The sequence below is a fragment of the Bactrocera dorsalis genome, chromosome 1 (genome assembly GCF_023373825.1).
Source record: "Bactrocera dorsalis isolate Fly_Bdor chromosome 1, ASM2337382v1, whole genome shotgun sequence".
NCBI classification, from domain to species: Eukaryota; Metazoa; Arthropoda; class Insecta; order Diptera; family Tephritidae; genus Bactrocera; species Bactrocera dorsalis.
The window spans coordinates 87,323,645-87,337,719 of record NC_064303.1 but is presented as its reverse complement, the minus strand read 5'-3'; the positions used below and the strand labels follow the sequence as shown (position 1 = coordinate 87,337,719).

The window sequence follows — 14,075 nt, the reverse complement described above, 5'->3', positions numbered from 1 at the left end:
TGCTTTGATGTGATTTTCGTTAGTAAAATTTTTGATTAAATCAGTTGAACCAACGCGATAAATTTTAGTTTGATTTAACTCTAAGCACTTACACACTCTTTTCGACATTTTCGGTATTATCTTAACTTTCTAGAACACAAATATATTTTTAAAAACAAATCTAATTTGATTACAACTATGCCACTGAAAGAACCAACAGCCGAGATTGTTTCATGCTAAGTTAGGTTAGATGGCTGATCCCGAAATTACGTGGGATCACATCAAGTTTTTGGAAGCCAGACAAAAAACTGCTATTGTTGGATATTCCTGAACCTATTACAAATCTGCTTAGGTGCTTTATTTTTGTTTTCGCTATTTTGCGTAGATGTTTTAGGTACTTTAGCCATGCAAAGGCGGGAGTCGCTCCATGTCCAGGGTTGAGATGATTCTGTCTATCTTCTTCCAAACAACTGATGCTACTGGCATCCGGTAAAATATTTAATCATACCTCACGAATCCCAATCAGACCAGTTCCTACAACCAATGAAACGTGTGCTTCACTAGACTTGAATAGGGCACTAGACCTCTTACGATCTAATCTATCTTAAAACAACCCAACTATATTAACTATTTAACCAAAGATTGCTGAGCTGGTCTGAGGTCCAACAATCTAGTCGTGAACCGCAGGCAGCCAACAGAGGTTCTATCCTTCCACATTCTGCAGTTATTCAGATTCACAAGTTCCAGCAAGCTCATTGGCTTTGCAGTTTCTTTCAGTACTATATATGTACATATATATATACTCGTATATGTATGTAGTAACTCGATGTTTGAGAGAAGGAGTGTAGTCATCCCTTCACTACTATCAGAAAAAATCGTCACCACTCTGAAGGAGGCTGCGTTCTGAAGCAGTAGATCTACTTCTACAGTTATGACAGCCAATTCCGTTCGAAAGACGTTTCAGAGGTCAAAAAGCTAAAACTACAGCTTTTCATGCTATAAGTTTACTTAATTTTTTATTTATTTAAAATGTTTTGTTTCACTACTCGCTACAAAAACAATTAACAAATAGTAATTCGCTCAACATCAACAGATGAATTCAGCTAACTTTATGTCTTTCTGCTCGAGCTGGATACTGCAGAAAGCAGAGTTGAGCTACTGTGTTATTTTACAACACATTTATACATATTTTAGCTCAGCCAATTCAAGAATTTCGCCGTAAACGCAAAGGAGATGATCGCTAAATACTGCGGCCATGCCTTCAGTTGGTGACTGTGATTGCAATAGTCTTCATTGTCGCAGACATTACACGATACTGGCTCCGCTTGTTCTGTAGCAGGATCCAGTTGGCAACCGTTGTCCGTGTCGTCCATGTCACCGAAAAAGCAATTGCGTTCGATCCTCAGCAGATCTCCCACTGTGAATGAAATAAAAAAGACATTTTAGTTAGAAATTTTCATCCAAATTTTCAAGTCTATAATTTAGATTCAAATAAATAATGTGTTCCTCCAAAAAGTTAGTTACCTTTATAAGACCGCTTCATACAACCTGTTGCGTTTCGCAAATCCAAGTCGTCGCCTAGAAAACGCGGTGGCGGAACATGCGAGCAATCCAATTTGAAGTAGTTTTCCTCGTCGAAGTCATCTCCACAGCTGGAGTGGTAGACGGATTCACATGAGTAACATTGGATGGCCCAAGCTATTGAAAATAAAAAGTTAATTCCATGTTACTTTTTGTAGCTAATATTTCTTTTCTATGTAGACAGACGACTTTTAATAAATGAGAGCATACGTAAATTGAAAGTATGCTTATTCTTTTGGGGATCTCTTATTTATGTTTTAATCAGTTCGTTTAGTTTTCTTCTTTATAGGCGTAGACACCGTTTACACGATTCCCAAGTTTACACAACACGACAGGCGTTCCCTTGGAGATTTCAAGTGTAGCCAGGTTCTCCTAGTCTTTTCAATAGAGTGAACGTCTTACTCTTTCTCTGCTTGGCCCGGCGGATACTACGTCCAATACTCCCAGAGCCGGATTGTTTTCTTTTATTTTAGTTAGCGTAGCCGCTGTCTCTTAATTCGCTGAACTAGGTCAGGGAGAACTTTACTATTCTTTAATATTACTAGTGTATAAACTGAGTCAAGAGGCGAACTCTCATTCATTTTATATAAATAAGTTTTTTTTTATAAATGGAATTGACCTATTCAACCAAAGTCCTCAACGGTATATAAATACCAATATCAGAGCTTTCGCTAAGTAATAAAGGGTGTCTTTTATAGAATTGTGGTCTTCAATGCGACAAAATCCAAGAAAGAATATAATCACTCCTTACAAAAATCTGAGCTCTGCCCCCTCCCTACATAACAATTTAGTTAAAAACGACTACAATTGAGACGACGACATGGATATCGGTCTCTTCGACTAAACAACTCAACATTAAATATTTTATATTATATAGAAGTCGGTATCTAATTTGGACAAAGAAAAACTCAATAAAAATCCCACCTACTTCCGATATATAATACATAGTATAAAAGATATCAGTCAATCTGCGAGATATATTAGAAAAATTGGGAGAGAGTCCTTTACTGTCATTAGTATGCCCTGTGTCAAAAATGCGTAGATTCGTAATTTCCTATTAGAAAGATTTTCGAAATTCCAAGTACGACAAAGAATAGACAAAATCTGGCCAATATTACCCATATCTCCTATCATATTAGTCAATATGTTAGATATCTTTGCAAAATTAACTAAACGTTTTATGTTGTATATGCTACGAGTATACTTGTAGTTTAATGCCGAAAATATGTCAAATTGGTCCACTAATTACCCAACCTTCTATATAATAACGGCTGATTCAAGTATAATTACTTTTTTCAATAGTCTCATTTTGCGAGATCACCCGTGAGTAGTGTCGAGCTGTCATGTTATTTTTTTCGCCTCGGCGTTGTTCGCAGACTAACGAATGGAACGACTTGGCACATTCTACGTCTAGATCTTCAACTGAAAGCGTACAAAATACAGCTTGTGCAAGAATTGAAGCCGCACGACCGTCCCAAGCGATAACACTTCGCTTGAGAGATGAATTTTCGTTAAAAAAATAATTACGCACTTCCCACACATCGCATCAATAAATGGATTTATTGCGGGAACACTTTGGTGAGCCGATAATTTCACGTTTTTGGCTGGTCGACTTGTCACCAAGATCGTGTGATATCACACCGTTAGACTTTTTCCTCTGAGGATATAGAGATAAAATCTAAAGTCTATGCGGACAATCCCACTTCGACTTAGGAGTTGAAGCAAAACATACGCGTGTCATTCGCCAGTTATCCTTCGAAATGCTCGAACGAGTCATCGACCAAAATTTAAAACAGATAATCTTCTAAAAATAAATGTCAAAGAATGTTCTTTCGAATGATACGTATAATAAACATTCCGCATTAAATTTTAAGTTTCTGTGATTTTTCTTTTAAAATAAAAAATAGGTCACCCTTTACATATAATGATTTTCTTTATTCTAACCAAACTTATGGCAAATACTGTATGATTTATATATTTATAAAATTGCTTGAAAATATGTTCCCGAGAATACTCTAGTAATGTCAAAAATTAATGTAATCAGCCCATACCTTTTCTGTTTCCAAAATACCCTAAGTAGTTATAAAACTAGGTGAATTTATGACCTATAATATGAGTTAATGAGATGCAAAATTGATTGTGGTTCGTTGTGAAGGTGCAATTCTGCCAACCAGCATCTCCTCATAGCGAGATCAAGTTATCGGAAATGCTTGCATGGACAGATTAATGGATAGACAATTGGAAATCAATTATTCATCTAATTTTTCGTTTTACAAATAATGAATTATGATCCACATTACGTTTCCAGCTCACTCTATCTAATAAAGTAGTATAACTTTGAACATCGTTTATTTTGGGAATGCCATCAAACACCTTTTATTGTAAGGTTAAAACGAGTAAATTTAAATTGTATACTTTTCCTGTTACATTAATTAAAAATTATAGTAAAACCTGTAGGCGAATCTAAATAACTATTGATGGGAAATATGTATACATTTAATTCATACACATATAACTCATACACTGGCCGATATATTTCGATTTATGGGAGTTGGGGTAGTATCGACCTGATTTTTATCTATTTTTGCCAATACGAAAAACTATTAACATGCCACATAAAAAAAAGATGTTCCCTGAAGACTAAAGTACCTCATACACAATCACCAATATTAGTTATATGGGAGCTAGGTCAATTTTATCTATTTTAGGCGCAAAATTTTATTTATTTACACTGTTCTGAGTAAGCCACGCTCTCTCACTTTCTTTGAGATAACTCACTATTAATCCGGAAGGTCGAAAAATTTTATATCAGGTAAAAAAGAGCTCAAAGATTCTCTCTTCAACAAAAAGTGAGAGGCGTCACGCGCATCGTCAAACTTTCACACCAAGTCTCACGAAGCCCTCTCTTATCATCTTGTAGGCAAAATTCAATGTCTCTGGGGTATTTGGTTAATCGCGCTTTCAGTAGTTTTGAACAGTACCGTTGTATCGGCAGTGAGCAGGTTTTCTTCACACTGCCGGTAGTAGTTCATATAGGATTTGTGCTGTGAGAATTTGGTTGCTGTGGTTTCATCAAGATATCTTAATTTTTACGGTCGGACAGGCAGTCACCCGGATTTTAACTCGTCGGGGAGAGAAAGGGAAGAGTCACTAATGGTTTTAAATTGTGAGTTTTATAGATATATATGAATGTTTATATATCCAAGGGCTTTAGGGTTTTTCATTGCACGGACGGGCGGATGAACCGAAATCAGTTCATATATTTTCTATGAAGAATCTAGGGTCAAGCACTGGTCGATTGAATTGTTTTATATCGATCGTGGACATTTGTGTCAACATTAACCCAACAAAATATTTGTTGAGATCTGTTTGCATCCCAAACTTATTCTCAACTGAAAATGTCACTTTTTGAACCGAATTCTCAATATTTGTGGGAAATTTTGCTTTTCATTTTTAATTCCAAGAAAAGTGCGGCTGAGGAGCCGTCCACGCTTTACTGAGGCTGACACATACATAGATAATACTATTACTCTACTTCTACCATCTATATGATTTCTATTAGGTATTAAAAAAATATAGAACTTTTGTAAAGCAACTTATGTTAGTTTACAAAAAAATGGATCATAAAGCATTTCGTGTGCTAATTAAGCATTGCTTTTTGAGGGAATAAGGGAAACAACTTTTGGACCTCTCTAGACGTTTACGTTTAAAAAAACAAATGAACACGTTCTATTTGAAAGTTTTAAAACGGATATATTGAAATTTTATGCCTTTCCTGGATGTTAATGAAAAATTATAGTAAAAACTTAAGAAAATCTAAATATTCTTTGAAAAGGTGTGAATGAAATATAAAAAATTAATAAGTATATTTTTGTAATACATAAATGCTAATGCATATTGTTTGAACCAGCTTCTTTTCCGACTGAAGTTGGACTGTGTATTAGAAAGTGAGTGAGATCTTTAGCATATTTTCTGGATTAAGGGCAGACAAAACTTGTGCAGTTTGAAGAAAGTCGCGGTCGAACCAGGGTACTGAGAAGTAGTAGGCTTCCCGTCGATACTAAACTAAAGTAAAGAGCGCGATTTTAAAAAGATTTCTCTTTCATTAAGAGGTTCTGTTCATTATTCCTCTTTTTCTATTTTAAAATGCTTTACAATTACCAGCAAAACTAGTAGATATCGTTTCTGTCAGAACCAATTACTTATATAGAATGTCTGATATAATGTTAATACACTGCACCATCATCCCACAGTGAAATAAACCAAAACAAATTTAAAACTTTTTTTATACTATCGCGACTTGTATTTTTTACATTTGCAATATCTTCAAATAATAAAGTACAAGTACATAGACTGCAATAGGGTTACATGAATATATCAACATACAAGCATGATTCATAACTACAGTGCAAATTGAGATACCTGCGCGATCTGTCAACCGTTTGTTTACAGCAGCTGCTTGAGTCGGTATACCACGGTAGTACGTTGTGATTTTTAAAAGGTATAAAAATGTCGAAAAAAGAATTTATCTCGATCTCTGACGGTCGAAGTCATACCTGGTTCTGGACGGCCTTCGATCTTTTCAACTGATGCAAATTAGTGAAGGGTGAAAGATATGGTGCTTGAAAATCGTCAAGCAAGTGTTAGAGAGAGAGCAAGAGAGCTCGACATTTTTCGCAAGTTCGTTCGAATGATTTTGGTGAATATTTTGGATGTAAAATGCTTCTTGCTCGAAGCGTTCCGATAAAGCTTAATTTTTTATCAAAAAGAGTACGATTGTGACCGAATTTGAAAACAAAAAAGCAATGAATACCATAAATCAACCACCGTATTCACCAGATTTGGCTCCGTGTGATTTTTTCTTGTTCTCCAAACTGAAATTGCCGCAGGACTCATGTCTAAAGACCATCAGAAGTCTCTTTGACAAAAGATATTCTTGATTACAACCATAATATTGCATGAATCTGGTTGTATTTACAATGCCTGTAAACAGTTAAAATGCAGTTGAAATTCGATTGTAATGTCCGCTATGGCTCACTATTTCTCTTAAAAATACAGAAAACATACTTGTACATATGTTATTTTCAACAATTTGCTATACAAACCATTCACAACCAAACTGAGCAGCAAAATGACTAAGCAGAAAGTGCGGTGCATCTTCTTTCCGTGCGTCTCTCGCTTACACTTTTGAATTTACTATCCCAGATTTTAAAATATCGATGATTTATGAATGTATATATGTGTGTATGATACTCGGATGCAGAACGCGAAATTTATTGCACAATTAAATTCGACTGGATGCCTCTGGAAGCACAACATACGTTTCATAAGCACATACTTGTATGTATGTGTGTGTCGCGCGTATAAATAGCTTTCGGTTTCGGAATTTTCTGAACTCGTTCTATGTTGATTTCAATATACCGTAGCGTAGTAAAGATCAGAAATTCAGAAATTCATATTTTCACAATTTTCACGAGATAATCAAATAAATCTAATAATGAACCAACCACTGTTATGCATACAAACGTTTGTACTGATTTTCAAATATTAATACTTTTATAATTCTCCAAGAGTGCTGAAATTATTTTACAAATTGCTCTTGTATTTTGCTCAAGCCACTTTTCCACTTTCCAAACTTTTTATTTTTTTTTTGTTTACGAGATCTTTCTCAAACTGCCGTGTTGTACACTCTCTTTCTCTACTTTATTCCCGATTTTTCCAATTGTGCTGAAAATGTATTTCATAATCATTTACACGGCATAATTCAATAATTTCGGAACGCTCGTTTTCCAACCACACAATCACGCGTCCGAATTTGTACTGCCCCATGTGTGTAGTTTCCAAAACCCCAGAGACAATTTTTAGACGCGATAATGCCGCAAATAATTAAAATTCATTCCGCACACACAAGCACACACATATGTATTTATATATGTATATCAGCGCATAACTATGTGAGTGTGAACTTATAATTTTCCACATTGATTTGACGCAGCACCTTTAAATGTTTCGATACCCATCGCAGGTCTCTTGCATATGATTCTCCTGCCTGTTCGTATGTTTGCTTCTCATTCAATAACTCATGTTTGTATGTATGCAAATAGCCACACATTCTCCACCATAGTTGTGCTTTCTTTTATTTCCTTTGCTCTTTTATTCCAACGGTATATCTGCTCACTTATTGACTCATTTGCTGGTCGAGGCTCCTCGCGGCGTTTACATACGCCAGCGCTGAAGCACTTTTGTTTGGAGCGGAGCGATAGAGAGCAGGCAGGCAGTTGGCGTTAATTACTCTTTGGCATGTAACCGCTTCGTGTCGGACACCTCCTGTTGAGCGGATTATAAACAAAATATACCCTGCTGGAATTTTTTAGTATGACTATTTATCTAAAGGCTTCTTTGATGTATATATGTACTAGCGCAGGTTTAAATATGATTATATACACAATTCTCTATATATTTATACTTGATGGCTATATTGTAAAAAGTTGGCTGAACACAAAAGTCTAGAGGAGCCACATCTGGGCTGTAGGGAGGCTGCGTGAAAATTGTGATGCCGGCCTTGGTTAAGTAGATGGTGTCAGCCGGGGCGGTGTCGTGGTGAAACTTCCAATCGGCTGTAATATCTTGTGCATGTTCAAGTGCTCCGTCATAATTTCATGAACCACAGATTTTCATAAATTTAACATCTGGGCAATTAAACGAATACTTAGTCGATGGTCCGAGTTCAAAACTTTGAGCACACAAGTCACATTGTCGGTGTTTGTCGAAGTCGCAGGTCATACAGCACTGTCTTCATCAGCGATCTGTTCCCGGCCCTCCAAAAAGACATGGAGGCATCACCGAAACACACCACTTGTTGCTAAAGCAATATCTGGGTAAGCCTGCTTGATCGTAACAAACGTTTCTTTCTCAGATTTACGAGTTTCACACATATTTTACTAACGTACCTTTGCTTTAACTAACGCTGCATTTTCGGATTGCACCACTCAGAGAAACACGTCGCGCGACCGGGATCTCGGAGACTACTGATTAGCGACTCATTTGTTAGCTAGGAACGCCCTCTACTGAATCCAGTCGTTGCGCGCATGCTCCGAAGTACAGTCGCGGCGGAAGAAAATCAGTCCGATTTATTTCCGTACAAACCCTGTGAACTCGAAGAAACCACGTGAAAGCTGGTCAGAAATCTAGGTTCTGTTGACAGTTTTCATCGATTATCAGGGTGTGGTGCACTCCAAATTCCTTCCGATCAACCAAACTGTCAACAAGGTCGCATACTGCACTGATTCTTCATAGTAGGGGAGCCCGGAGTGCTAAATTTGCAGTTACTGGAGCGTCATGGAGACTTACTAGATTGTCAAGATAACGTTTAAATAAAAAGAAAGTCTAGGTGAAGTTTTCCATTTTAGTGGGGAGAAGAGCGGGAAATTGGTGTCAAAAATGTAAAAAAATACAGTCACATGAAAATACTCAAGCGCGTCAGTCATTTATGGTATATACGCGCATTGTATTTCTGATAGTCGATATATATTAATCTGACAATCAAGTCAGGGTTGAAGGCCGTAATGACAGGTTAAAAAAAAAAAAAAAAATAAGTTACTCGAGCGCGTCAGATTTTCTAAGCGAATGTTAATGAACCTCTAAAAAGTGTACCATTTAATATTCTGACAATTTCGACGTGGACAAAGGTCATTTATTGATTTTAAAACTTGTAAAAAAAAAAGGTGACCTTGAGATACTCGAGCGCGTCAGATTTTTATACAGTGGGATGAACTTGATGTCAGAGTCTTCCCAAAAGATAATCTGACAATTATATAGAGGCATATCGTTAATCTGACGATTTAAAAGTGGAAGAATTCTGTTTGGTTCCTTTTTTTGTTACAGGATGTAATAAAAACAGTGTATACATATGTATATATATGTATATGTATACAATATTATATGTATTATGTATATTGTATGCATATACATATGTATATGTATAGAAAATTGAATAATTTATTAATATGAAAATAGATCTAAATATTAATAAAAAAAAATTTAGAGTTTGTGGAATAAACTTTTTTTTTCATACGTTTCTTCGCCACAGTAAACACATTTGACACTAACGTCACTCATTTTTACAATGGATGTAAAACTGATCGCTGTAAACGAACGAAACAAACAAAAGTGTCAAGCGTTTACTAACAACAACCACGCTATGGTGATTAGTACGCTTGACCTTTTATCGACGATTTTACCTGTATCGCCCCACGGAAATTGTCAGATTATATGATTTTCGGGAATCTGACAGAATTACCTTTAAAATTAAAAAAAAATCTATCGCGCTCGAGTATTTCAAGGTGACGTTTTTTTTTTACAGATTTGTCACCCTGCTATTTCTCTAAGCCACCCTCAAACTGTCAGAATATTGAAATATACACTCGTCTTCATGCATTTAACATACCATCTCTTAATCTGACGCGCTCGAGTTTCCCGAAGGATCGATTTTTTTTCTCTAATCTGACGAACCCCTCCCAACGCACGCCTCCATATTAAGGGCTCATATTTGGTAGGGGTACATAAAAGGGTACAATGTTTCTCCCCATATAGTTTTCTGACACGCTTAAGTAACTGCAAAAATCCCCTCTTGGGCTCCCCTACTATCACGAGTTTTTCGCCAAATTTTCAACTAATATCATGACGCAACTACCGCATTTGCCTGATTTTGCTCGCTGTGACTTTTGCCTATTCAGCAAACTCAAACCTAACGCAGCAGAAATTATGAAAAATATTTTCAGATTTTCGTTTTTACATACATTAAATTTCTCACAAATGCCGTAATATTGGGATATTCCCTTACAATAATTCATTTCCTGCCGACTAAATAATTATTGCAGGTTTTTACGGCATCAACTTACCGCAGCGAACTCGCTTCTTTCGTTTCTAATGAGTGTCTACAAAGCAATTTTCATTCTTTTTTTATGCCGTACTTAAGGTTTCTTTGTGGCACGTATGCCCCACAGGGTCGAAATTAATAAGACTTATTTATAACTAAATATTTTCTGACATTTATTTGCAGAATTCTATGTATGTGGATGCGGCGAATATCAGCAGTGGCGTGGGTGAAATATAAATTCGTAGTTTTTATTGCCACTTTGTGCCTTTTACGATATTTAAGTGTGTATGAGGCATAGTTTGGCTCATTTTGTGGCTTTCTCGTATATACATATGTACATCGTTCGCAGTTGCTTTCACTCATGGATTCGCATTCTCACTTCTCTAGCAAATAGTGTGCTCTCATTCGCTGCTCAAATAAAACGCCTGTTGCATGTTCGTTGTCGGTCGCTGTTTTATCCCCTTCAATTTGTTTAAACGTCGTGTGTGAGTATTTGTGTTAAATCACTTTGCGTAGAGTGTGACTATTCCACTCACCGCCGGTTTAGGTGCACCCAGTCCTCCTACCATCGACAGGTGGGTTTAGTTGTGGTGCCAATGAACTTTTGGAATTATATCAACAAGTCGCCTAATAAAGAAAAGTACAAAATAAAGTAATAACTGAAATTTATTGAGTTAAGATTTTGAAATATTTATTTAGGAAAAAGTTCGGTCTTTCTGCTTTACATTATCAGTGGCAGCTTAAAAAATGAAATTATTGCATATGGGGATATTAAATATTAAGAAAACTTTAAAAGTCTCCTTGAAATTATTATTTTACTCCCTATTTAGTGAATATAGATTTGAATAAATACATCGTCATCCAAAATGCAAATCAGCGTTTCATCAAAAAAAAAAAATCGAAAATAGTTGTCACATTTTATAAACAATATATAACCATTTTATATTCAAAACTCAAATTTTGTTTCAATTTGAGTGGTTTCTACCACATCGTTTTTCCTTCGCCCGTAAACCTATAAAAATGTGGTGACATGTAATTAGCATAGTCAACAGGGCGTATGAGTTACGTTCTTAGCGTATGAAGCAGTGGTGTAGTTCAAGTGTCTAAAACAGCAATAAAGTGACAATAAAGTCAACTTAACTCACTTCTCTCATTAATATAAAATTCTAATGCTCCTCTCCTCTTTCTCCCTCTGACTCCTTAACAACCTTTTAAATTTTTATTGCGAGAGCACTTGCCTTTGGTGTGTGTTGGTTGCTGTCAAAACCCCATAGGTAGTTACATACCATATATATTTACAACATATACATATATCCAACAGAAATACATTTCGAAACAAAGAGAGAATTAGTAATCCCAAAAAGTCTATTATCCTTTTTGAACAACAATTAGTTCATTGCAAACAATGTGAGCTAATATAAGAATGACACAATCGAGCCCCTTGTTATTACATGGTTTTCACACTCTTGATATTGAAGAAATATAAAATATATAATATATATTATTATATACAAAATTTCGATTTGATCCCTTTATAGTGTCCAAGCAAAAAACTTTAAACATGAGTGTTTATCAAAATGGAATATTTTACGACTAATATCGAAAAAAACAATGGGCTCACCTTAATTTATGAGCGGCTTTGGCTTGATTTTTTTTTGTTTTCGGTTCGTTTCTTTCCCTCCATTCCGAAGATTATTGTCAAACTAATAAACTCATATCTCATTTGCAGTTATAATTCTCCATGAATGCGGGATCGGAATTTGTACGATCAAGCATGTTCAAAGAGACATGTTCACAGTACTCTTTTTGAAAAAAAAATCTGCTTTATCAATATGAGTTGAGCAGGAACGCGTTTCATATCCAAAATATCCGCAAAAATTATTTGAACGGACTAGCGAGAGATGAGGAGCTCTGTTGTCATACTTGCCTAATGATTTTCCCGCACCATGTCCTTAACTTTTTAAATATTTTCATCAGTCGTTGTATGTCTTTGTAAGCTTTGTTCCACTCCTAGGCTTGTGCTTTTGATAAAACTGAATCACTGTAATCCAATTCCAACATTCGCAATGATTTCACACACGAAATCTAGTTAGAAATACAAAATTTGAGATAAATTCCTTGTGTGACCTGTCGAGACATTGAGACAACTATAGGCATTAGTGGGACCAGCATGCATTCAATATTGCATGAACATTTAAAAAAAAAAAAAACAATTGTTCACGTTGGCCTCCACACTATTTTTAAATCGGTCAAAAGAGAGCTCGCGTCGATTGGACGAGAGAAATTCCAAAAAAAATACCATAGCAGTGCTTCGAAACCCGTTTATGACATTGAGATAGGTGATGAACCGTAGAATTACAGGTATGAGCCCGAAAGTAAACAGAAATCGACTACATGGGTGTTTGAAGATGAGCTCAATCCAACAAAAGTTGTTCGCGCAAGACGCAATTCCAAGCAAATGGTGGCCTGTTTTTTGGAAAGGTTAAACATGTCGCAACCATACCTAGAACAAAGCAGAACAGCAATTCTGAGTATTACACAACCATTTGTTTGCCTTTCAATCAGGAATATTAACCGGCTAGGATGGTTCGCTCTTCACCACAACAATGCTAGCTGCCATACATCAAAATAACTGCTTCTTTGAGCAATCAAAGCATCGATTTAATAGGCATCGAATGACTTCCAGATCAACGTTTCACGCCACCTGAAGAGACGGTTGATGCACTCAGAGCGCCGGTTTTGGAGATACCTCAATCAGAGTGGCACAAGTGCTTCGACAATTGATTCAAACTCTATATTAAAATGTTTAGATCTTAATGAGGGTAGTTTGTTTGAAAAGCAAGTTGAGATAATTCCGAAATATAAAAGGCAACTAAGTATTATATCCTATATCTCATCTAAAAATCGCCGAAATCAAACCCTATCTTTTAAAGCACACTTATCATATTATACGAATATGAGTACTCAAGGGCTTTTGGCTGTTTTTTTACTTAAGATATATATAGGTCCTGGTGTAAAAAATGCATAAATATCAACAATACTTCCCATAGCCTCCATATACATACATATACACTATACTAAGAATATCAGGACTTTAAAACTTCTGGTTGATTTTATAAAATTTACATCGGAGAAGACGTCAAATATCTCAAAAAAATTAAGTGAACGTAATATTTTGGGTATAATATAGATAGTTTCATGACGAGAATGGAATTCTTTAATTTTATGGAAAAGTATATGCAATAGTCTAGGATAACTGCGAGAGCATAAATTGTTCGGTAATACCCGAACTTATACACTCCTTACTTGTTTCAAATTTCTTAATATTAATCAAAATTTATATGGAGCTTACAATTGACAGGAGGTGCACCTAGCTCGACTTCAAAGCGAGTTCTCCTCTCTACTATGTGAGAAATGACATCATCCAGTCTAAAGGGAGCAATTGAAGAGTTTAGTATTAGATCTATGAAAATGAGTCTGCTCTCCAACTGCTGAACAATAATCAACAAAAGATACCACACACAAGAAATTCCCTTCCGATTTAGTTGTTCTCAGACAAATTAGGAATCAGTCTTCGCTCTTCTAGTTCTCAATTAATTGAAAATTACTATGATTGTAGCCCAACGTTGTTGGAATT

The 14,075-nt window shown here is 35.8% G+C and overlaps 2 protein-coding genes across 2 annotated transcripts in view; both read right to left on the bottom strand.

Moving 5' to 3' along the window:
* Window positions 1-11,396, bottom strand: part of LOC125775787 (uncharacterized) — a 327,611-nt gene extending 316,215 nt beyond the window's left edge. Inside the window, exon 1 of the mRNA XM_049446565.1 lies at window positions 11,375-11,396. The gene's annotated coding sequence lies outside the window, so the exon portion shown is untranslated. The remainder of the gene's footprint in view (window positions 1-11,374) is intronic.
* The window catches only part of LOC105229195 (uncharacterized), a 30,751-nt gene continuing 17,643 nt past the window's right edge, over window positions 968-14,075 (bottom strand). The window contains exons 2-4 of the mRNA XM_049446593.1: window positions 6,666-6,744; window positions 1,504-1,677; window positions 968-1,396 (exon numbers count right to left, since the gene is read on the bottom strand). Of these exons, the coding sequence (XP_049302550.1) occupies window positions 1,170-1,396; window positions 1,504-1,677; window positions 6,666-6,717 (453 nt within the window). The 5' untranslated portion in view covers window positions 6,718-6,744 and the 3' untranslated portion in view covers window positions 968-1,169. The remainder of the gene's footprint in view (window positions 1,397-1,503; window positions 1,678-6,665; window positions 6,745-14,075) is intronic.